The sequence below is a fragment of the Nannospalax galili genome, unplaced genomic scaffold (genome assembly GCF_000622305.1).
Source record: "Nannospalax galili isolate Female #2095 unplaced genomic scaffold, S.galili_v1.0 scaffold674, whole genome shotgun sequence".
NCBI classification, from domain to species: domain Eukaryota; kingdom Metazoa; phylum Chordata; class Mammalia; order Rodentia; family Spalacidae; genus Nannospalax; species Nannospalax galili.
The window spans coordinates 425153-450154 of NW_008335202.1; the positions used below are offsets into that span (position 1 = coordinate 425153).

The following is a 25002-nucleotide window of genomic DNA, read 5'->3' on the forward strand; positions in this document are numbered from 1 at the left end:
GTTCAAAGCCAGCCTGGTCTACATAGTGAGTTCCAGGTCAGCTGGGGCTATAGGGAGATCCTGTCTCAAAAAGACAAAACAAAACAAAACAAAATCCACATTGCTAGATTGGCAGTATGAAATGTAAATAAGAATTAGAAGAGAAATGTTAGCTCAAAACTCTACTGAACAGTTAAAATCTTATAGTACGCCAAAAAAAAAAAAAACCAACAAAAAAAAACCACTACCACCAACAATAAGCAAAAAAACAATTATTATGAAACGATGATTGTTTTATAATTTTTAAGCCACAAAAATACCAATTTTATATGGTTCTGCCTAATATATTAAAAGTACCATGTCCTTAGAAGTAGATGCACTATAGCATTATGAACTATGACAATTTTGGTAACATATATACTGTTTCACATTTTACCCAAGGCAGAAAACTTGGGACTAATGGGTTCCTTGTGCCCAGCTGATGTTTATTCTCCTAGAGCAGGTGGGACAAATTGTGAAATACTCTTGCAATGCCAGTGACAAAGGGAAATAAAACTGTTCAGCTGGTTCAGCCAAACGCACTCAGAAAGCATTTCTGCAAGACATCAGAGCTTTGCAGAGGAAGTATCCTGGGCCTTTCGGGAAGATCACACAATCAGCAAAGATAAACCAATCAAGCCAAATCCCACTCGCTCTCATCCATTTCCTGATGCAGCTACAGACTTCTGCCAGGATGGTGTGAAAAACAATATTTAAGGAGAAGTTAGCTGAAGTAGATACAAGTATTTTTCTCTGATTTTAAATGTCTCAAAAAATCTATAAAACACAGGAATACACACGAATCTTCAATTTTGTACCCATCCTTCAATACTCCTAAGTCACCTCTGGGTTGAGCCTGTGGCCCCTGTGGCCCTGTCCTCATTCTGATTGAGTGGAATTATTATGAAGTGAGGTTTGGGTGACAGGTACAAGCCACATTTCCTCACTCCAGCAAGGTAGAAATCTCTAGGACATTGCTGATTTGCCCTCAATGGGCAAAAGAATAGCAAAGGCAAACAGACTCCTCCTATACCCTGGGGAAAGGAATCAACTGCACCTGGGCTCTCCTCCCTAGGAACAGGCAAACAGAAGTGCTGGGCAGAAACAGGTTTTCCTAGAGTCTTCTGCTAAGTTAGGAAGTCCCGCATATGTTTGTTACACATGCAAACACACACACAGTTCATTCACTAGCTCCCCATCGTTGCCTTGTCAGCAATGAAACAGGGTGAGATGAAGGAGGGCCCCAGACATCCCCTCTCAGCTCCACCGCTCAAACAGTATGCCGGGTATCCACCCAGAACTACAACTCAGACAGAACTCCTAAGAACAGGGAGAGAAAGAGGTAGGCTCTTCACCCAGCTGGACTTGACACTTGGTTGCTTTGGGTAGCTACTGTGTGCCTCTGCAGAGATACACACAATTTCACACTCTCCCGTTTTCTAGCATCACGATTTACCCACAGGAATACCTGGGAAGGCTCCACAGGTGTTGGATAAATGGCACTGCATGGTCTGTCTCTTGGGGACAGGCAAGAGTTTTCTCTGGAATGTTTGTGTTTGTCAGACAACAAAGGAGAAGCTGGAAGAGAAATGAAGAATCATCAGTGCTGCAGTAGTATGTGACCTATTTAGAGAAAACCACAGTACAGACCACTGAGGCCACAGTTCCTGGGGCCTGGAAGATTTTTCTGGGCAACTGTAGTCACCACCCCAAACTCTGTACTGACCTCTGGCACTCGAAGGAGCAGAACTTGTAACATTAGGTGAAGCAGAGTGAGTGGAACTCAGGCTTGAGGTAGATGGGCTCGGCTGGAAACACACAGGGAGCTGTTGTCACACACTATTAGAAACTTTAGGTCATAGTGACATTTGAAATAAAACCATCAACATTTACTTTTCCAAATTAGCAAAAAGGAAAAAAAATTAGTACCTCAAAGGCTATTTAGAAATATAGGAAAATCTTACTCATTCAGACTGACAAGGAGCCCTGCCTGAGCTAATGAAGAGCCTGAGGTTTTTATCACTGGTAAGGAATACACTCATAATTGTTTCAGCTTGATTCCCTGACTTTGCACTAGTCAACATCCCTCCCTGCCTGACCATGTATAAAGAGAAACATCTCTAGACTTGGGCATATAAACAGGCGAGTGTTTCTAATTTTATATTTGTGTGTGTGTGTGTGTGTGTGTGTGTGTGTGTGTGGGTGTGTGTGTGTGTGTGGGTGTGTGTGTGTGTGTGGGTGTGTGTGTGTGTGTGGGTGTGTGTGTGTGTGTGGGTGTGTGTGTGTGTGTGGGTGTGTGTGTGTGTGTGGGTGTGTGTGTGTGTGTGGGTGTGTGTGTGTGTGTGTATGTGTGTGTGTGAATGAGCCATGTCCCATGTGTGGAAGTCAGAGGACAACTTGCAGGAGTCACTTCTCTCCTTTCACCATGTGGGTCCTAGAGATCAAACTCTGGTTGTTTGGCAGGCTTGGCAGCAAGGGCCTTAACCCACCGAGCCATTGTAGAAACATGGGAGTGTTTCTAAAAGGCATAGACTCTGCCTTCTCCTTATCTTCAAAACTGTGTGTTCAAAACATACGCTGGGAAACACACTGTGGTCCATTTCCAAAGACAGTGGCAGGGAAAATTCAGTTTTGTTTTATTCAATCATTCTAACACTATATTAGGCTATCTAAACATCTAAATAAAATGTTTTATTATAAGATTTATATTGGCTCGAAAATACCTAAAAACTATATATTTTATTTTGTAACTTTTTGTTACAGAAAATTTTCTGGTATGAATAAAAAAATTTTATAATGGGCCCTTGAACTATGATTTCTTCAGGAGCCACTTAGAAACACTAAGGAGGCAACCAGTGTCATGTCAACAGGTTCTAAGAATCCAGGGCCCTGGGAGCAAAGAATGACCAAGGTAAATTTCAAAGCTAACCCTGTGTAGCTTGCCTGGGCTTTTCCATTGCTTGCTCATGTCTTCTTAAAGTGAGGGGCAGTTTGGACAGAAACATCTGGTGGATTTCAAAGGCCAATACAGCAATAATAGTGCTTATTTAAAAGGTTTGTTCTCAAGTCAGGTTCTTGCTTGAAGGTCTATTCATGAGCACAGCAGAATGAACAGGCACTCTCATGATTGAGACAGAAAAGGAATGAACACGAGCAAACAAAAAGCTAATAAAGTACCTGCATGTTAAAGACTTCATCAGAGCTTTCTGATTGCCCTGTAATATTGCTTACTTCAGCAGAGGCTTGTGAGGACAGTGAGGAGGAAGAATATCGGTTGACAGCTGGGTAACTTAATGGGCTGTTTCAGGGGGAAAAAAAAATTGGTTAACTCAGTCTCGGAATTGTGCTTTATCACATGCTGGCATGGTATAAAACCAAAGGGGAGAAAGATACATCTCATTTTGTTGTCTCCTGTTTGCCTCAATAGACTAGAATGTTTGAGTTTATTTATTTCTCATGCTGTTGCTGTTTTACCAGTGGCAGATGTCTGCAGCTGCCTCACGGCTTAATTATTTCATTAAGAAATAGCAAATTTGATAAATTGTGCAATAAAGAATGAGAGAACCATTCCAGATCATCTTGTGGGGGCTGGCAAATTGCAAGGTAATTCAGAATATGGCTTACCTGCGTCTAGGAATTACCCTGGTACCATCTGGACTCATGGAAGCAGGGGCTGAGTTTCTACACACTCGAGGGCTTCCATTAGGAAAATGGACAGGACTGGCTTGAATACAAGCAGAGAACTCCTAAAGAGATGGTAAAAAGACATTTTATTACAGCAACCCATCTATGAGATACTGTAATCTACTGGCTATACATCCTTAATGTCAGGAAATCTTTACATGGGGACCTATTATAAATGCCAGTACTATTAATCCTTCCCACACGTACATTTTTGTTTTTATAAAGGGTAAATATAGCAAATAGCAGGGGTGCAATTTTATTTTTGTTCCCTGCTGCAATGTGGCAGAAAAGCCAAAAGATGTCACTATTGGATACTTTATCTTCTAACAAATGGCGGTGGCAGACCCCACTCTGTTCTACAGCACCTGGCATACATACCTGTATCCCAAAGCTTGATTTCATCACAAAGAATTGGTCCACAAGTTTTTTGTGAAGGGGTCTCATATCTTGAGGTACAAACTTCTCATGCACAGCCAAACCAAATTCCAGAATCTGTGCCTGGAACACAACACAAGGAAAACCCCATTATCAGTAACTATTTCTCAGCAGGGCTTGCTGTGGACCAATCACTGCAATGTGCACTGAGCATGCATTACTGCTAATCCTCTACATCTGGTAAACAGGAACAATAGTTGGTCTGCAGGTGAAGAAACAGGATCAAGGCAGTCCTACATGTAATGAATAAGAAATAGGGATCTGAATTTGATCTGTCTGATTCCCTCCACTTGATTTTCCCATTTCACTATCCTCAAGTTGCTTTCCTATGCATTTCAGATCTTTAAATATAACCCTTCTTAGTAATTACGTGGCCTTGGTCCCTTCCTTCCCCTCCCTAGGATGGGACAGGGGATGAAGCAGAAACTGTTTCCTATTTGGAGGGTCAAGCAGGTCTCTCTCAGGGACCTCTTCTCTGAATGATATCCCCCCTCTCTCACATTACCATCCTCCTCCTACCCCAACAGATTTTCAGAAATTTCTCGGAGAGAAAGAAAAAAAAAAAGAACAGGAATTCTGTAGTAGTTGCAACACTTTTTGTTTTCTTTTAAAATGTTATTCTTGCTGGGCGTGGTGGCACATGTCTTTAGTCCCAGCACTTGGAAGGCAGAGGCAGGTGGATCTCTGTGAGTTCAAGGCCAGTCTGGTCTACATGGTAAATTCCAGGCAAGCTAGGGCTACAGGGAGACCCTGTCTCAAAAAGACCGAAAAAAAAGGGGAAAAGTCACTTTTTGTTCTTTTAAAATGTTATTCTTGCTGGGCGTGGTGGCACATGTCTTTAGTCCCAGCACTTGGAAGGCAGAGGCAGGTGGATCTCTGTGAGTTCAAGGCCAGTCTGGTCTACATGGTAAATTCCAGGCAAGCTAGGGCTACAGGGAGACCCTGTCTCAAAAAGACCGAAAAAAAAGGGGAAAAGTTATTCTGGGAGCTAGAGAGATGACTCAGCAGTTAATAGCACTGGCTGCTCTTGTTGAGGACCCAGGTTTGGTGCCCAGAGCCTACATGGTGGCTAGCAATTGTCCATAACTCCAGTTCAAGGGGATCTGACACCCTCTTCTGACCTCTGCATGCATGGTACAACATGGTGCACTTACACACATGCAGGCAGTACACTTATATGCATAAAATTTAAATACATATTAAAATGTTATTCTTGGGGGACTGGAGAGATGGCTCAGCAGTTAAGAGCACTAGCTGCACTTGCAGAAAACCCAGATTTTGTTCCCAGCACCCACACGGTAGCTAACAACTGTCTGTAACTCCAGTTCCAGGGGGATCTGATACCCTTTTATGGCTTCTGCACATACACATAAAAAAATAAAAATTTAAAAATGTTATTCTCATTCACTTGCTATAATCTAAAAAGGGAGAAGGTCATTCTTTTTTTAAGGTTATTTATTTTTATTTTTTATGTGTATGAGTAGTTTAACTGCACTTATGTAAGTACACTCGTGTATGCAATGCCTGTGGAGGTCAGAAGAAGGTGCCATATAGCAGGTCTTTCTTAGAGAAAAGTTTTTGCTGTGAGGACCCACAAGGAAATGAACATAAACATGTAACTTTCCATTGTTTACTAATCAATGGTGTGATTCCTTTGATTTCAACAACAGCTGTCTTCTATGTTTTACAAAACCCTAGTCTGGTAGGAAAGAAAATCACACAATTTAAGTGCTTGTATCCATGCAGCTTGTGAAGAGTGTAGGTAGAAAGCTGAAGGTCAGACAGGACTAACCTCAGTGTCCTAGAGAACCTACCACCTTCTCTGTGAGATGGATGGCACTGTGGCAACTCCCGCACTAGATGCCCACCCTTGCCAGCACAGTTGTCTTAAAAGTGGGCCATTGTGAAAACAGTGACCATGGGCCAGGTAGCTCTCTACAACTGAACTATACTGAGGGACCAGGCAGCACGGCCTAACCCTCTAACTCATGATCCCACAGAGATGATGTGACATGCCCAAGGTCATACAACAGTCATTTGTACCGACTATCTTATAACCAAGACATCTCATTTCTTGGTCATGGCTCTTCTCATAAGGTCCTATGAACAGAAAGGAGGATGTGGCAAAATACCTCTGATCATATTTTCTTGAAAAACTGCTTGGTCTGGAGCTACCATTTTAATTCTGGGGAAAGAATTCAGTCAGGCAGGACACAATAGAAACAGTCTAAAGGAATGAGCTTGCAAGAGATGTTGCTCAGGTAAAAGGTAGACCTTTTAAAAATCAACAAAGGTCAAAGTCTTTATGCAATCCTGCATCTATATCCCATGCATGACCACACTGAGAACTTAACTAATTCTCTATTTTTCTTGTAGGTCTAAGACAAATCCTTCCTTTTTCCCTGAAGTGGCACAACTGCCCTCATCATGGCCATGTCGCTCCCCTTGGTGTGAGATTTTTGTGAACTCCACCTACAGAGCACAAAACACGGACTAAAACCCATCACAACCTCATTACTTTCTAGTCTAGAAAGCAAGCTTTAGTTATTAACTTCATATTACCAAGTGGGAAGGAATGCTTCTGTTCCATTTTGTCATACATACACTACTTTTCCTGCGAATAAAATGCCTTCATTTCTTATTTAGTCTAGATTTCTAGCCATGTCTCCCACCACAGGTTTGTAAACCATTTTCAGGCAACTATCAACATGAGCACAGCAAGTTACTATCACTTGCTTCAGTTCTTGGTGCTCGACGGCACTGAATAAATAAAATTAACTATGCTTCCTTAAAGCAGAAAAATGGTGAGCTGTACCTGGTTTGTTCATATCATATAAGCTCTAGGCATTATGCGCAAAGCACATCAGTAACAATGTCATCTATTCATGCACTTATTCGTTGATCTTGGGGTGGCCCAAACTTACTTGAGCATAAAATTTGGTGTGAAAAGTTAGCAAGCAAGAAGCCTGAAGCATCTTTAGGGAGAGAATATTCAGAGACTACACAGAATGTTTGTTATAGGGGACTACTTGCTAAATTTGTTTTTGCATCCAAGTGGGAAGAAAAAGTAGAAATGCCCAAGTTGTGATATAGTAGAGGTGAATCTGTCATCCTTGACTGCCACTTCAGCTAGGCTGCTGATGCCAATGCCAATAGGAGGATGTCTGGTAAGGAAGCACGGAGCCAGGTGAGACAGCGAAGGTGACTGCTTCTGCCCTCTTACCTGCTCAAGCATCAGCTCTCTTAACCGTGCAATCTTCTCCCCATCTTCAGGATGACTTAAAATATATTCTTTGACAAAGAATGCCTAGGAAGAGAAAGGACAGTCAGACTACCTACTGTGGAAGTGAAAGATACAGTTGTTTTTTTTGTTGTTGTTTGTTTTCAAAAGATCTGGCATCTTTCAATAATAGCATGATCATAAAACATGTTCAGTGACAGATGGAATGATTCCTAACTGTGGTCAGGTGGTCATAAGACAACACATGGAAAAGATGTTCAAGGAAAATCAGAGCTTGTATACTAAATACCTTTGGTAAAATAAAAAGAAAACTCAAGTCAATAAACTATAATGTGTTATATCTTAAGATGAGTTGCCTTAAAATTCAATGTGGCTGAGATGATGGTCTCACCTTCCAGGCTATTACATTTTTCTGTTCAGAGCTAAGAGGGCAGATGAAAACTCCACTTAAAGAATCATCAAAAACTGTAAGACTATACCCCGGAACCTCTGCACTCAGACAAATTATTTAGGTCGATAATCTGTTAAACAATTTTGACCTCCTCACTACTTTTATTCATAGTCTCTTTCTCTTCCTCTCTCTCCTTCCCTCCCTCCCTACTTCTCTTTCTTAAAATACCTCATCATAAAGATGGAATATGTGGGCCTCCCAAATGGCTGGTTATATATTTGCTCTATTTTACAAAGTACTACATTTGTGTCACCTGTAGTCATTTGACAAATGATGATACAGGAACATATTTTTGGGGAAAAAAAGATTTTAAAAAATCATAAGGAATCTCAATTGACAACATGCTCTTCATCGACCCTCAGTCCTCACCTCTTGGTACCTGGAGACCCCACCATTCACTGCAGCATCTATGACTCCATTTAGGCACATCGTCAGAGGGTTGATATTCTGCATCTGTCTTGTCTGACACTGACTAATCAGAGTCTTCAGCTGCTGATTCTTATTTTCCAGCACTTCAATTGCATTTTCCAGAGGACTCATTTCTACCTGAAAAGTAAATGAGTGTACAAAATGACTTTTGTGACAATCAAAACCAAAGACAAAATTAATTAAAAAAACCCAAAACACCAAACAAACAGAAAAAGACAAAGCAGGTTATTGACATCCTATATTATCTGTGGTTCCAAGTCCTCCATCAACACCTCTTCCAAGAGTCATTCAGTAGAGCAAAAAAAAAAAAAAAAATGCGGAAGTCAGGGTGTTCATTCACTAGTAAGGTCTGAAAAGAGCAGGCAACTATATCCATTTGTTAAGGTGTGGTTTGGATAATTAGCAATTTTCCCATCTATATTAGCACTGCAATGACCAGTGTACTCATTAAAATAAATCCAAGAATCTCATATTTTTTATTTTCCTTTGAAGGACTAAATATTCAGGGACTCTGAATATTATTATCAGCCCTCTAGATGCTGACATGATGCAAAACACCATGGGAGATACAGAGATGCATTTATAGATCCTCTGGTGTCAAAGAGCTTTAAGCCTCATTGCGGGGGCGGTTGTGCCCATGTAGACCCCATATGTATTTATAACAGCAGCATAAGGTAGCACAGGATGGTACACAGTTGGGAGTTACAGAAAACAATATAATCATATACACTCCAGGATCTGTTGATGCAGAGTCATAATGACTTGCTGGGTTGGTACAGGGGACCTGATTGTGAATACGATTAAGTGTTCTTCACATGTATGGCACTGTGCTATTATTGTCGCTGACATTCTCTTTGAAGTGAATGTCTGCCAAACTCTTAGTGATAAAAGTAATTTGGACTCACAATAAGCAGTTAGATACTTGTCCTTTCAGTTAAAGAAACAAAGTAGGGCAAAAGTCCACTTAGATCATCTCAAAGCAGCTCAATACTTAAATCTTAGGATAAATTAAGTATTGTGAAGACTAAGAATGAATTAAGATCCTATAAAGAGAAGGGACTATAAGCCAGAACTCATGACAAAATAGTGATAATGTGCATAATCATCAAATAAATAATTCCCAGAATACACGAAGACTTCAAAACCAGTAAGAAAGAAAAAGGCAAACAACCCATGAAAATCGGGCACAAGATTTAAACAGCCATTTTATAAAGGAGGACATTCAAATGGCCAGTAAACATCTGAGAAGGTATGGAGCCTCATGTGTGATGGAATATATTAAAAAACAGGGGCTGGAGAGATGGCTCAGCAGTTAAGAGCATTGACTGCTCTTGCAGAGGAATGGGGTTCAATTCTCAGCACCCACATGGAGGCTAAGAACTGTTCTTAATTCCAGTTCCAGGGAATCCGATGCTCTCTTCTGACCTCCGAGGCATTGCATGACACAGGTACACTCCCATACATGCAGACAATACGCTCATATACATAAAATAAAAATAATAAAATATTATTTTAAAAAGGAGTATATGAAAAACAGTAACACAGTAGCTTACTACAAAACACCACTGGAATGGTGAAAATACAAGTGATAGTAGCAAATGGGGATGCAGCTTTGAGCAACAGAGTGGTCACTGCTGCTCCCAGAGGTTCAAACTGGCTCACTGGAAAACAGTTGGGGGGTCTCTCTCTCTCTCTCTCTCCCTCCCTCCCTCCTATATTCATAATGTTATTTATACATGTTCTATTTCATGGTTCAGAAATTCTACTCCTACGTATATATCTGAAAAAAGATGGAGATGAACATGTATATACATGTACAACAGTAAACATACAAAAATGTTTGTAGATAGGCATGGTGGAGCACACCTTTAATCCCAGTGCTCAGGAGCCTGAGGCAAGCAGATCTCTATGAGTTCTAGGTCAGTCAGGTCTATAGAGTGAGACCCTACCTCAAAAAAAAATTGTCCCCAAATCACTGTTTATCAACAAGAGAACACATAAACATTGTGGCTGCTCATACAATAGAATAGTATATAGCAATGGGAAGCACCCGAGCCATGTTTAATAAAATTGAAAAATAGCACAAATAATACTGAGAGAAAGAAGCAAGTCTTAACAGAGCATGCGTAAACACTGTTATATAAAGTTCAAACCCAAGAAAAGTAAGCAAGAAAGTAGATACTATTAAGGTCAGGGTATCTTGAGGGTAGAGACAGGGACTTGTAATTTGGAAAGGATGCATAAGAGGCCTCCTATGTTGTTACTGGAAATGATCTGTTTCTTTACTTGAATGGTAAGTGGGTATCTATTTATCTATTCTTTTTTTTTTTGGTGTGCTTTTTTGAGACAGGGTCTCCTTGTAGCCCCCGCTGGCCTGGAACTCACTATGTAGACCAATTTGGCCTTGAACTCATGGAGATTCACCTACCTCTGCCTCCAGAGTGCTGGGATTAAAGGCGTGTGCCACCATGCCTAGCTTATTCATTTTTATTGTTTATGATATTAAGGCTTTGTTTTATGTGCACAAAAGCCAAACTGTAAAGCAAAATCTGAATGCTGTACATCAGAGTTAAAAAGTAAAACAGCAAGGACTGTCTGGGAGGAAGACATCAAAGTGGCTGGCCTATGCTCCATGTACCCCCTGTACTGGAGAAGTTCCCTGGGGCACTGCAGAACAAACAGGTGATCAAGTCTCTCCTAGTCAACTAAACCTTCGTGTGAATGGACTAAGAATAATTGCTAGGAGGAAGAGCCTTTATCTCTGGAGTATCCTTAGTAGGAAGGTGGTAGCCAAAGGATTATCTTAAAGTAGATAAACCTAGAATCTATAAGAAAATGCCTCTAAAAAGTTTACAATAATTCTGTGGAGTATGAAGTGGAAGTTTCCTAATATACACTCACACACTTGTAACTTAGACAAGCTCCCTCTGTGAGGAGCCCTGTGAAACTCACAGCCTTCACCTGTTATCTCAAATTATTGTTGTTAACATGGGCTAGAAGGACTTGGAGGATGACACTTGAGTCTCAGAATGCCCTATTCTTCACCTGAACATCTAGATGAACTTAAAATTATTAGAAAAAATTTGACGCTGAGAAAAAACAATGACTCCTATCTAAATGGACAGTCTGATATGTATTAGTTCAATAACAATGTATGTAGAGAAGTCCTTTTAGACTCAGAAGGCACTCTGAAGAGGATCCCAAGTGCAAAGATCAAACAGTTGAAAATTAATAATGAATTTGAGAGGAATACATTAATAATGGATTAAAACAAAAAATGTTTAAATCTATGGTCTAGTAATTATAGTAAAAACCAAACTAAGCCAAATCAAACCGAAGTGGCCTTCTGGTTACTTCTGTAGGGTAATAATGATTTAAATGATCATTTTGAATACAATCAGTGAAGGGAAAGAACAGAACTTTATACTTCCTTTCCCATATCGCAGAGTAATCAAATATGTGATGACGGGGTATTTCTCATCAAAGAAGTATAGCAATGAAAAAATAAAGGCAGATGATAAAATATCAACAATTTTTAAAAAATATTTTATTATTTTTATTTTATGTGTTTGCACATATTGCCTGCATGTAGGTAAGTGCACCCTTAGGTATGTGTACTGCATGTAGGTAAGTGTCGTGCAATGCCTGTGGAGAACAGAAGAGACTGTCAGAGTCCCCTGGGACTAGAGTTATGGACAGTTGTTAGTTGCCATGTGGGTGCTGAGATTTGAACCCGGGTCTTCTGCAAGAACAACCAGTGTTCTTAACCGTGGAGCCATCTCTCTGGCCCCAAAATATCAATAATTTTAATCCCTAAAAGATTACTGGTTTGGGTAATGATTATCAATAACCTATCATCGATATTTCTGTTTATATCATTAGAAAAGAGAAAGAGCGAGAGAGGGGGAAGAGAGGAAGGATAGAGAGAGAGCAAGAGAGAGGCTCGAAGCACCTATGAAATAGTCTTGCAAAAACAAAATCTTACCAAGCCTCTGGGCTTAACTATCAATTTATAAGAAATGTAGGCGACAGAGAAACATGTTAAATGACCCTCCTTGGATCAAGACTTAAGGAAACATTTCAGGGTAAACCACTGTGGTTCTTCAATCAAAATAATTCAAGAAAAAAATGATGCAAGGGGGAACCTCTAGAGTGAAAAGGATTTAGGAGATATTGCAAATAATTGCAATGCACAGCTCTCAAGTGGATCTGGAGTCAAACAGTGAGAAAGAAATCAAACGGACTCTCAGTGAAGCATAAAGGAACACTAGATATTTTAAAATCAATAGACTATTATTCTCATATATATAACAATGATACAGTTGTTTTATAAATTCACATATGTGATATTTGTGGATGAAACTGTATAATTAATGTTTGAGACTTGTTTAAAAATAATCTGGTATAAGGAGTGGGTAAAAGTGCAGATAAAGGGGCTGGAGAGATGGCTCCATGGTTAAGAACACTGGCTGTTCTTGCAGAAGACCTGGGTTTGAATCCCTGCACCCATATGGCAACTAATAACTGTCCATAACTCCAGTACCAGGGGATCTGATGGCCTCTTCTGTCCTCTGAGGGCAATGTATGACATGGGTGTAGTTACACACATGAAGGCAATATGTACATAGACATAAGAAAAAAAAAGTGCAGATAAAAAAAAAATAGGCCCTCTTTATCTTCACATAGATGGAACTGGTAAAAGAAAGGAGCCAGGGGCTCCTCCCAAGCCCATGTGACCCCTGAGGAACAGATCCTCAAACGACCTGAAGAGTAAAAATAAATTGGTTTATCTGGGCCAACTGCATGGTCTTAAACGCCCAAAAGGAAAGTATAACCAAAAAGTAAAGTAATCAATATAATTCTTTAAGAGTCCATGTGTATAGCTAAAGGCTACGTAACAAGAAACAATGCCAGACAGGAGATACCTTCCTTTGAGTTGTTGGTCAGCGTGACCCAAGAGACCCCCAGACAGTAACCTAGCATAGAACTGGGAAAATGAACAGTAGACCCCAATCTTATCTAAAGGAATGTTGGCAACTGATTGCTGCTAAATGAGGAAGAGCTGATCTTCCTAAAACAAGGAACTCTAGATAGGCTGACTAGACTCAGAGGATGGCCTAGCACTGGGGAACAGCTGGGGGCACTGATAACACAATGGACAGTAACAGGGATGTCAGAGTATATGGGCTCCAGTGGGTGGGTGGGGGGTATATGGGAGGGTGCCATTTGGGATGCAGGTATAAAGATGAATAAGATTGTTTGGGATGTTCTGTATGAAATACACACACACACAAAAATCAATAAACAAAAAATGAGTTATAGTTGAGGAAGAAGCATAAAAATTTGCTTCATGTTAATTAGTAGATATGAAAAACATTACCACTGAAATCTACCTGATGACTTTATATCCATACTCAGGTGCCAAGGATCTCAGAAAGTAACTGACTGACTAGTAATAATCAGATAATAGAGATTAGAGACGCATGTGCAAACATCTGAGTATTAGTTGCATTAAAAATGTTTTTCTGTATGAAACAGTATATTATAAAATCTTTTTTAAAGCTTAAAATCTCATTCAATTTTAGGTTTTATAGGGTTTATACTGAGTACAATAATGTATAACTGTATTAATTCAACTCTATGCATCTAAACATTTCCAGCCAATTTTGAAAGAGATGCATCTTTGCTTCGGAAACTGTTATTGACTATGTCAATGCTGTTGTAATGAAATGCTTCTACTAATTACGTGGTTATTAAATAAATTTTTAAAAAAGAGTCCTTCTTTTTCTAGCTGCTGGAGATGATAGGTAACCTAGATTTGTTATATATTTTTTCTCTAGTTTTGTGTGATGTAATTTAGTTGCAAAAGGTCACTGGTTCCCATGCATTGGAATTGCATGAGTCAGGGTTGAAGCAGGCCTTTTTTTTCTTTTCTTTTTCTTTTTCTTTTTTTTGGTCTTTTTGAGACAGGGTCTCCCTGTAGCTCCAGCTGACCTGAACTCACTATGTAGACCAGGCTGGCCTTGAATCACAAAGGTCTGCCTGCCTCTGCCTCCCAAGTGCTGGGACTAAAGGCGTGTGCCACCATGCGTGACTTGACACGGGCCTTTTACAGGGGAGGCTGGTCCTGGAGTCCAGGGCATTAATGAGGCACTAGATGGTGCTTTGTCAGTGGGGCTGATGGGAAGTCCTGGGATTCTGAGATTGTCCTTTGACAATTTCATGCATCTTTTGATTGTTATAACACATCACCATCACTAATCTCCCTCCAACCCTTCTTACCGTACCTTCTCTATAGGTCCCCTTCCCACATCTATGACTTTGGATGGTGGTGGGTTGTTTTTTTTTTTTGCATTTTCTTGTTGTTTGAGACCTAGTGAATTTAACAAGGATCATCTGTGTGACTATGGGTTTGAAACCACCCATTGGCACCCACTGAGCTCCTCAGTAAGGACTCAACTAAAGACAATGAATATCCATTCCCTGGAATCCATCAGGAGACAGCAGGAAGGGGTCGGATCCCATAACCCCTTCTTGGATCCAAGACTGACATTGATAAGCCCAGTCTTGTGCAGGCAGCCCCAGCTGCTGTGAGGTCATGACTGCAATGGCTGTGCCAGATCCAGAAGAAAGCATTTTACAGCCCTCCTCCCTAACTTGTGGCTCTTACATTCTTCCCTCCCCCCTCTTCTACAATGTTTCCTGAGCCTTACAGGGTGTATAAATATCCTGTTTAGGGCTGAGCACTCAACTGTTACTTCTTAGCACCTTGAGCAGTCATGAGCTCCTAAATACTTTTCCATTGGTGCAGTTCACTGTTCACTGCTAGGAGTGGCTTCTCTGATTAAGGCTGGGAGCAGCATTTGACTATGAGTAAAATCATGAATACTTGGAGGGCAGCTTGCACCATGACAATTTAGATGAACAACAGCAGTAAGTTTGTCCATAGGATCTAAGACCTCCTCAGCCATAGTTTTTTTGGTGGGGTATGAATTTCCTCTTGTGGAGTAGGCTCAACTTACATTGGGGATTCTCTCTCACCACAAGTAGAAATGCCTATCATCAAGGAATCAAATGACAAAAAAATGCTGGTGAGGATGTGGAGGGAAAAAACTGGTATGGCCACTACTGAAATCAGTGTGGAGGCTCCTCAAAATGCTAGAAATAGAACTATCATTTGACTTGACTACTCTATTCCAGAGCACAGACGAAAGGACTCCATATCATACTTGATACTTGCTCACCCATGTTCACTGCTGTTCTGTTCAAATGAGGAATAAATAATGAAAGTGTGGTACCTATACAAAATGGAATTTTATTCACAAAATTATATTAGCAGGTAAATGGATGAAACTAGAAAATTATACTGAGCAAGATAATCCAGGCTCAGAAAGATAAACACTCCATATTCTGTCTCCTATGTGGATCCTAGGTTCAAATCTTTAGATTTATATGCTTAATCTGGAGTACCTATAAGAAGGAAACTAGGAAAGATCCATTGGAGTCAAGGAAGCCTTAAGGGAGGAGGATAGCAGAACACAGGTGATATAAAAACAGAGAGAGAACTCTGAGGGTAGAATTTTAAGTAGGGATAGGCATGTGTATATGTGGGAGGGGAGTAGTTAAGTAAAGTTAAGAATGTATGAAAAAGCCATATGAGAACTTACTACTTTTAAAGCCAATTAAAAAATACAAGTTAAAAAAGAGAGTTCAGCTGGGTGTGGTGGTACATACCTTTAATCCCAGCACTCTGGGAGGCAGAGGCAGAGGCAGGCAGATCTCTGTGGTCAGCCTGGCTCTACATAGCAAGTTCCAGGCCAGCTGGGGCTACAGGGAGACCCTGTCTCAAAAATAAATAAATAAATAAAATAAAATAAATAAATAAAAGAAAAGAAAAAAAAGAAAGAGGGAGTTGGAAGGAATATATCCTGCATGTCTAGATAATGCTGCTTCTGAAAGTCAAGGGTTACTTAACAAAAACCTCAGTGCCATATGTGAGATACCGCTTTATGAATTGTTGATTAGAAAGGCCACAGAGGCCCTTAAAACAATACAAGCTTCTGCCATTCTTTTTGGTTGCCCACCAGGACCAACTGATAAGACCCTATTTCTGAAGATACTATATACCTTAGCTACAAAGTATAGAGAAATCAAAGGTGAAATGGAATTGACCTGGATGCTTCTTCCCTCTTGGCTAACTTCTATAGTGCTGGAAGGTGCTATACTGGCTGCTGGGGGTAGGGAAGGCATTATCAATGGTTTACCCAGATGTGAACACTATGATCTTCAATATCAATCTGCCAGGCCAGATGTGCCTACTGGTGCAATAGTGGCATAACTATTAAAGGGGTAACCAACAAATCCAAGCCATATTTTGAAAGCACAATAATCACGATTGTGGGGTGTGATGTGTATCCTAGCATCATTATCTTTAGTTGAATTTTTAAGTCATAGATTCTAAACTTAAAAAAAATTAAATGCATCTCAAAATTATCAAGGACACAGAAAACAGAGGCATAAAACAGTTACAAACAGCAATGGAACAAGACACAAAGGTCATAAATAAATCCAGAAATTTATGGCATGAGCTATTCTGGGTCTATGCTTTAAAAAAGTAAGGGTTTAAGATGGGCATGGTGATAGATATCTTTCATCCTAGCACTTGGGAGACAGAGGCCGACAGATCAAATCCCTGTGAGTTGGCGGTCAGACTGGTCTATATAGAGGATCCTGGTCAGTCAGGGCTACGTAGTAAGACCTTATCTCAAAAAAAAAAAAAAAAAAAAAAAGTCCATAATTTCCTCTGAAACTTCACCTGAAGTCACATATTTCATAATTTAGAATTTTTCAATTTTTAGAAAGATAATTTAAGGCATATGTGGTATATTATGTAACCCCAGCAGACTCTGGGGACAGTTTCCTTTATTCAAATGCATTAATATTTGTTTGGTGAATGATATATTTACATGAAATGAAAGTAAATTTCCTTATAAGAGCTTAGGTATATAAGGAAATGAGTTTTGAAGTCAAAGTTATGAAAACATTTTTGGCTTTCAGATTTTAGTACTGCAGATAATAAATTTCAATTTATTTTCCATATATTTATTGAATGTCTACTATGTTCTTGAAGACCTTATACAATAATAAAGACAGTAACCCAGTAATTTTAATAGATTATGGAATATTCCAGGTAGCAGAAACAAGAAAACTACAGGAAGGCTGTTTAGAGTGGGCTGTATTCAGGGAGCACAGTAGCCTAGCCTGAATTATTCTGACAGAATGCAAGGTTACGTATTCTAAGGAAGTAGGAAGCTGATGATTCAAAGGTTGTGTTTAGTATTGTTCCTTTATCATCACTAGCATGCTACTTTTTGTTAGTGGTGTGTGTGTGTGTGTGTGTGTGTGTGTGTGTGTGTGTGTTGTGCGCACGCGCACGCCAGTGCCATGTTTCAAGGGGAGGAACTGGTGAGTCTTCACAGGATTTAACACTCTGGGCTGTATGGATCTGAAAAGACTCTGAGTCATTAATGCAGTGTGGATGACTAAGAACACTTCTGTGGGGTAGGCTCCTGCCATTCACCAGGATGTTCAATAATAACACTTTCTGAGCACTATGTTTAGCAGCCTCCCTTCTTCCATGGAAGGGACTATGGTATACCCTACCAGCAACCAATTCGGGGGGACCTGACTCAGACTGTACAAGAACGCAACTGGGCTGCTTTAGTCTAATGAACTGAGTTCAGTTTGTTTAGGGAGCTATATTAATATTATAGCACTGCAAAATGAAAATACCTTTCAACCCTTCACTGAACAAAACAAGCTGTTCTTTTAGCACTGAGAAAGTCCAGGTAGAAGAGACAACCTGGAAAGACAATCTGGGTAGGGGCGAATCTTATTTGTTCATTGACAGAGTGGGCTGCTATTAACTGAGGTGTACTTTAGCTGACAGTTTTACAATTGATATATTCTATTTTAGACAGAGGACTGGGATGATCCAAGGGTTGGGCTCAGCCATAATGGATGTGTCAAAGGAGGCAGAAGGGATGTTGGGAGGATGTAGACTATAGCTGTTAGCATGAGGCACAATAGTGACAGACACCAGGGTGTGGTACCACCCTGGTTGCCCTTAGCTACTATCTCCAAATTCTCTTCCATGAAGAGGGGTGCTGGGGATGTGCCTGACAATTAGAGGGTTGTTGAGATCTGTGGTTATAAGGTTCAGTAACAGCACCCACTGATCTCCACCTGGGGTTCTATACAGGCCGGCTCAGTTCTCACCATCCCTCCCACTGCAGACTGACACAGGACAGAGTTCCCTGTGTGGCAGCCACTTTATGTAAGCTTTATATTAGTGGGGTTTTATATTAGCTTCATTTTGGCAACAAGAAAACCAAGACTAGAAGAAAGCAACATAGCTGGCTTTGGAATGAAAAAACCAACAACAAAAAAAACCAAGTTTCAGGCTATACTTTTTCAACATTCTTGATGTATATCTCTGGAAAATACTTTTAACTTCTTAGTAATAATTTTGAGAACTAGGAAAAGAGTACCTATGTCATAACTTTAACATGATGATTAAATAAGAGAATGTCACCTGCCTTCTTGGCCCTGGCCTGCCACATAGTAGGCATGGAAGGTCACATAGCTATCTAGAGCAATTAGGAGAATTAGAGTACTGGCTGTCATTTAAGAGCCCCAAGGGGTTATTATTATTTTACATGCTGCAACCATAATTGTTTTCAAGAATTTTTCTGGTTAGATGGACTAGGACAGTATCAACATTTACTTTCAAAGCCTTGGGTAACAACAGTCAGTATATAAATATTCCCTAACTTAGTGTGAGGTAGCCAGGGAATGTAAGAGTGGAAGCACTGAATATTGACCACAGCCCCTAGGATGAGAAAGAACTCGAGCAGCTCTGATCCTTACCACTTCTCGCTTTTCCACTTCGAACCAGCGTGAAATGCCAGGTAAGCTCTGCACCAAGTAGAGGGAGGTTCTTTCCACCCAAAGACTCTGCAAAACAACACAAATTAAGTCCCTAAGCTGCCCTTCTTTCTAGGCCCTGAGCTGTGACAAATGTGATCAGGTGTTGCTTATTTCTGTCAGGCTTTCTTTAGTCTTCATTGGAATACTTGCCAAACAGTCACAGTAAGAGGCAGTTGATGCTCATGTTAGGAATTCTGTGTGCTGCCTAGAACTATGCTCCTACTTCAGAAAAGCAAGGCTCAAAATACAATAGCAAGCTGTATGTCATTTTTCTCTACTGTTTCTCTAAAATGTGAATTTAAATTCTTCACGCCTCAAGGTTTAGCTATTTTTATCTAGAACAGGTGATAATATGAGCTATCAAGACAATATAAGGGCAACAGGATCCTAAAGAGAGAAAGGATTTTAGGAATCACATGGCTCCAACCTTCTATTTTCAAGTGAAGACACTAAGTCTCAAGAGACTGTTGACGTGCTCAGAAGGCGCATTCTAATTACCAGAAGAGCTGGCACTGACAGCCATACAGGATCCCTATTGTCTTTCCATTGCCATGTGCACAGGGCCATATTCCTTGTGATGAGTGGAACTACTGTAACCCAGGTGGTCCTGTGTGTGCTGGACTCCCTCTGCCCAGGACCAGCTCCCCGGGGACACATGAAACCACAGCTGCTTTTGGCATGAGCCACGTACATCACACACCCTTTTATCAACCAGTTTTGGCATTTATGTCGTATCATTGTTATTTAGTGTGTTCCCAAGAGGAAAAGGAACTTGACAAAATTCCTGAAACTGTACCATTTATGTGAACCTGGAGGAAGGGGGTAAAAGGAGGAAGGTTTCCTTTTCAGCAGCCAAGAGCCACTAGGTGAGTATGGAAGAGTGTCTGTGACAAGAGCTCACAGGATTCTGACAGGGAGATAAGCTGATAAGTGCTCAGAGGGAAGAGGGATGTTCAAGGTGTGCAGGGGATGCTGGTGTTAAGTCTGTGGGGGATGAGGGTGGCAGTTTTCGGAGGATGTGACACAGGAGCTGAATTTTATAGAAGTGAGGTGTTCACCAGGAGGAGATGGGGCAGCTGTGCAGGCAGCCGGAGGCGGCCCACACAGACACAGAGCTGCTTGTGAATGGGTGTGGTGCCCAAGGAAGAGAGATGCTGAGTGCTGCTGCAGCAGACAGGGAGTGCAGGTGAGCAGGCTGTGGACAAGACAGGCTCTGGGGAACAGGGTGCACACTGGAGCCAGAGTTTGAAGGCTACAAGTAAGGAAAAATGAGCCTGATTTATCCCTGCTCCCCTCAGTGAGGTGGCTGTATCACTGATAAACACTTCGAGTGCTGGCCAAAAGGAAATATGGTATGTTATAAAAAGCAAAAGAAGAGATGGATTCCTGTGCTTGACCTAAGGGTCTTGGGCACGTGACTCTGAGCAAGTCATCTGTGACTCCAGTGCATCCATGGCTTAGGACTGGAAGCCGCTGTAAAAAGGAAGAAGCATATCATGATCTAATTAGATCTTTAATTGACTTGGGAGGAGAAAAAGAGAAATAGAAGCATCCAGAAAGGACTAGACAATGATTGCGGGTCTTTTCAGTACTATCCCAGTGGTGTTTTTCAATAGTCTCCTTGCTATTCAATCCATGGGGAGGAGGACCATGTTAAGGGGCCAGTGGGAAGGCTGCTCGTGCAGTCAGTGGGCTCTGTTCTAACTTTTGCTCTTTTCCTCATTAGAACAGTGTGTGATTAGATTTCTGCAGGGACCCAGAATGGATATCAAATCTTCTAAAAAGGCCTGTTTAGCCCCCTGGGAACCTTACAAAGCTACCATAGCTTTCCTTTTGTCTTTTTAGATGGAAATAATTCCCGGAGTTCACCTCCTGGAAGCACTGGGAACCGATGGTAGGGATGATGGGTGAGTCAACATTTGTAAGGCTGACAGTGGGAGGAGATGCTTCCTAATTTAATAACACAATATCTGTAACAAGAGAGGCTAAGCCAGTGAACCCACAACTGTCAGCTCATGTGGCAATTTTTGTTTAGTTATGCATGCTGATTCACTGGAGTCTATTTAGTCACACTATGTCTCTGTTTTCAAGAAAAGGGATGATCACAATTTTACAGTCTGCCCTCTCTTTCCTTCTGTGAAAACTCTCACCTTTCTGGCTGGGAGCATTCTGAACTAGTGAGGCACACTGGAACTGGTGAGAACAGCAACCTAGCACACACAAGATGTGCATGTACTTGGCCCTCCTCTCAGAACCTAACCACACACAGTTTTAATGAGGAAAAGAGCAAGCAACAGAGCAGACCCTACCCAGGGCACCAACAGTCTGCCCACATGGCTCTCCTCAGGGTTCTTTGCTGCTCCTTAGATTTTCTTTACTCGCTGTACTCCCTTGTATCTCGATACACCCCACCATTCCCACAATGGTCCAACATGAATGGACAACAGGACCGAGTTACAACATAGGTTTAAAGAGTGGTCTAAGAATCTCTGGTATTAGAAATGCCACAGAGAAGTTGATTTCAGGACCTCCTCCCAGATCTACTCAGATTTTCTGGGCTGGGAACAAAAATCTTCTTAGTTGGAAAGTATCCCATTACTTGGATGTACTGCAGGGCTGGAGAGCTACTAGACTAACGGATTTCTAGAGTCCCTTTTGGTCCTGTCATCTGACATGGTTCTTAGTTAATATTTAGCAAGGATTTGGCCCCAGGGAGCTCAGTTTAGGAGAACATGTTCCGGAGGGTACCTTGAATTCATTCTCCTTGTCTTTCGTGCCTTTGTGGAATGGTCTATCATAGCGGAACTTCCAGATATGGTTCACTTTATAGAAGCTTTTGATGTTGTCTGGAACCCCTTCTCTCTGCAGGACCTCCTGGCTCTCTGGAATGGGAGTCACAGCATATATCTGCAAATCTAAGATTAAAGAGTCAAGGAATAAACCTGACTTGACAAACAGCAAGGAGGTCTGACTTAGGTGCAGAGAGAATAGGATGGGTAACAATCTGATGTTTCCATCTCAGTTGAAATCATTTAAAAAACTGCCCCAATGATACGAAGAACACATTTCTAACCATGCCTCAGACTTCAGGCTTTGATCAGTCCTAGGTCGGTGATTCTGACAAGGCATCTGTTTGATATTTCTATAACCTATGAACTTACAGATTACTAGTTATTTTTGTGGGGGTGGGTGGGAATAGTTGGGTCTTAGGTATTCAGAATCAGAATAATCCTAATTCTTTTTACATGAGATACTTTTATATTTAGTCTGTGCATGGCTCTTCAAAATGATAACAAATCTTCATACAACCATGACCAAAGACAGAGATTAGAACACGGGCAAGAACTTACATTTACCCAAGTGTTGTTGTGACCCCTTCCTGCCATAACTGTGGCATCCATTCTCCCAACCCAGGTACTGATAAGCAGAGTGGTTAGTTGTTGACATTTTAACACATTACACAAAAAGTAATATTATTTGCTTCCTTCTCAAAGAAAGAGAGCAAAACATTTTTATTATGCAATTTCTTGTTTCTCTTGCATTTAGCTTTCTGCACTGAAATTATATCCATGATGGCCACTGAGAGTTTCCATGTGATATTTAAAACCATTGGTTTCTGATGGGTCCAGGAAGGATTGATGGATGAACTGCCTTTGTGCATAATGCCTACGTATTTACAGTTGAGTTGTTTGTGTTTGGACAATGGGAGTATAAATTATATGCAATTTTTAAAGGGAGTCCAGGAAATCATAGCTTAGAGCCCCCCAAAGATACTGGAGGCACCACTTTCTCTTCCCTTTCTCATGGCAGCATAAAAGTATGATGGGAAGGAGAGTGAAAGCTGAGCACTCGAGAACAGAATGCAAAAAGAAAGCTTTAAAAGCAGGCTTGAGATATACAGGAGTTTTAATTAAAAGGGAAAAAGTTTAACAGAATCTTTAAGAGATTTCTTTTCAACTGACATTGTGCTAATAATAGACTAAGTTCTGTTCAGAAGGAGCTAAGGTAAAACCAGGATGAGCACTAGGGAGGGAGGACTGTGGCCACTGAAAGGGAAACTGAGACTGAACCGCTTTGCAGGACAATGCTCTGCAGCCAACAGAAGGTGCCCCACGACTGGAACCCAGCCCGCCTAGGTGTGGATACACTGAGCCTCTGCCTGGAAGATGGTCTCGTCAGGCTGGTTGGCATGCTGCATGGCAATGGCATGAGGGAACTCGTTCAGCATCCGCTGCTGGAAGGCCTCCAGTCTTTCATAGTCATGCCCCCGACACACAAACTCCTTATTCTGGGGATAAAACCAAAAATGAAATTAGGACTATGTAACAGCGCATTTCTTACAACTAGAAGCCAAAATTAAGACTGTGGCAAGAGCTGACCATGTGCCCCCCCCACCATTGCTACACAGAACAGTGATAAAGTAAACTGGAACAGCTTGAAAAATATACCTTAACATTTAAATGTTGGACAAGGCTCAGGAGGCTCAGTCACTATTGCTTTTCATCAGACTCAATACAAGTTCCGCTTTTCCCAGTTCATTTGCATGAACTGTGATGAGGATATGAAACAAAGCATCAAAGTCCAAGGACAAAGCAATGTTTCCTTTAAATGTTGATGGTCACGTGCTCAAGACTTTTATAGAATGGACATAAAACTCAAGCACAGATATTTCTAATTTCTAGATAAAGTAATGGTAATAACTAAAAATCCATCCTTTGTAATCTTTCTAAAAGGCCCCTGAGATCAACCTTAATACTTTTGACAAAAGCCTTCAAAAAGACAGAAGGACTGAAGGCACTGAAGTTTCCATGCCACAGCTAGTTCAGCTCAGCTTCCTGGGGCCAGAAGTTCTCTTAACTGCCCAAAGCTAAGACTTAAGGAGTTTTAGGGCCTTGCATTATATTACATTGCATTATGTATATTCTACAAGGTAGGACTCTCTCACTCACGAAAGACTGCTGAAGGTTAGGGTCAGTGAGATGGCTTGGTAGGTAAAGGTGCTTGCTGCTGAGTCTGATGACCCGAGTTAAATATCTGGGACTTAGGTGGTAGAAAGAAAGAACCAATTCATACAAGTTGTGCTCTGACCTCTGTGTGTGCTATGGCAACCCCTCCCCAACACAAACAACTTAAAGAAATGTAAAAACAAACAAAAAAACAAACAAAAAAAAACCCTGCTAAAAGTTATTCTTGAGCTAGCCCAGAGAGCTGCAAGGATGGGAAAGTTTTAAGAGTATCTATCTTAATGTGCTGGTTAGTTATGGGGGAACACTTTCTAATAGTTAATGACCATGAAATTACAACTGTTGAGCACAGTTACTGCTAAGATTCCACGGTGATGAGAATTTTTCACCAACCCACCACTCTTCCTGCCCTGGCTCACAGGCTTTAAGGACTTTGCCCATGGGTACTAGATTAAACTCAGGTCTGAGTCTAAGGCCTGAGCTCTGGTTTCTCTGAACCTAGCCTGGTATAGTCAGGAAACATCCTGGGAGTCATCAAGAACAAGAAATGGTTGAGAACTCATGCCCTAATGAGCTTTAAGACATGGACAGAGCAGTTTGTGGCCTGGGGAGCAGACTCATGTTTTCAGCATCCTTCAGCTCTCTGAGGTTCCAGAAACACCCAAGGAAAAAGCTCTATAGTGAGGGAGTCAGATACATCTCCTGACGGGGGCTCAGCCTTGAAACTACAGATGACTGGAGGAAGTGCTACAGGGACCAGGCTCCAACTTGCCTCAGTTTCCCACAACCCC

At 41.0% G+C, this 25002-nt stretch overlaps 1 protein-coding gene across 4 annotated transcripts in view; it reads right to left on the minus strand.

The window, feature by feature from the left end:
- Dock4 (dedicator of cytokinesis 4) overlaps positions 1-25002 on the minus strand; it is a 492219-nt gene that overhangs the window by 12070 nt on the left and 455147 nt on the right. For 3 of the 4 annotated variants that reach the window (XM_017797318.2, XM_008829790.3, XM_008829791.2), the window contains 10 exons: positions 23394-23535; positions 21996-22162; positions 19188-19274; positions 8199-8375; positions 7361-7444; positions 4081-4200; positions 3643-3764; positions 3196-3316; positions 1745-1826; positions 1487-1596 (listed from right to left, as the gene is read on the minus strand). In XM_017797318.2, the coding sequence (XP_017652807.1) occupies positions 1487-1596; positions 1745-1826; positions 3196-3316; positions 3643-3764; positions 4081-4200; positions 7361-7444; positions 8199-8375; positions 19188-19274; positions 21996-22162; positions 23394-23535 (1212 nt within the window). The remainder of the gene's footprint in view (positions 1-1486; positions 1597-1744; positions 1827-3195; positions 3317-3642; positions 3765-4080; positions 4201-7360; positions 7445-8198; positions 8376-19187; positions 19275-21995; positions 22163-23393; positions 23536-25002) is intronic. The other variant, XM_029561952.1, reaches the window with a different exon arrangement.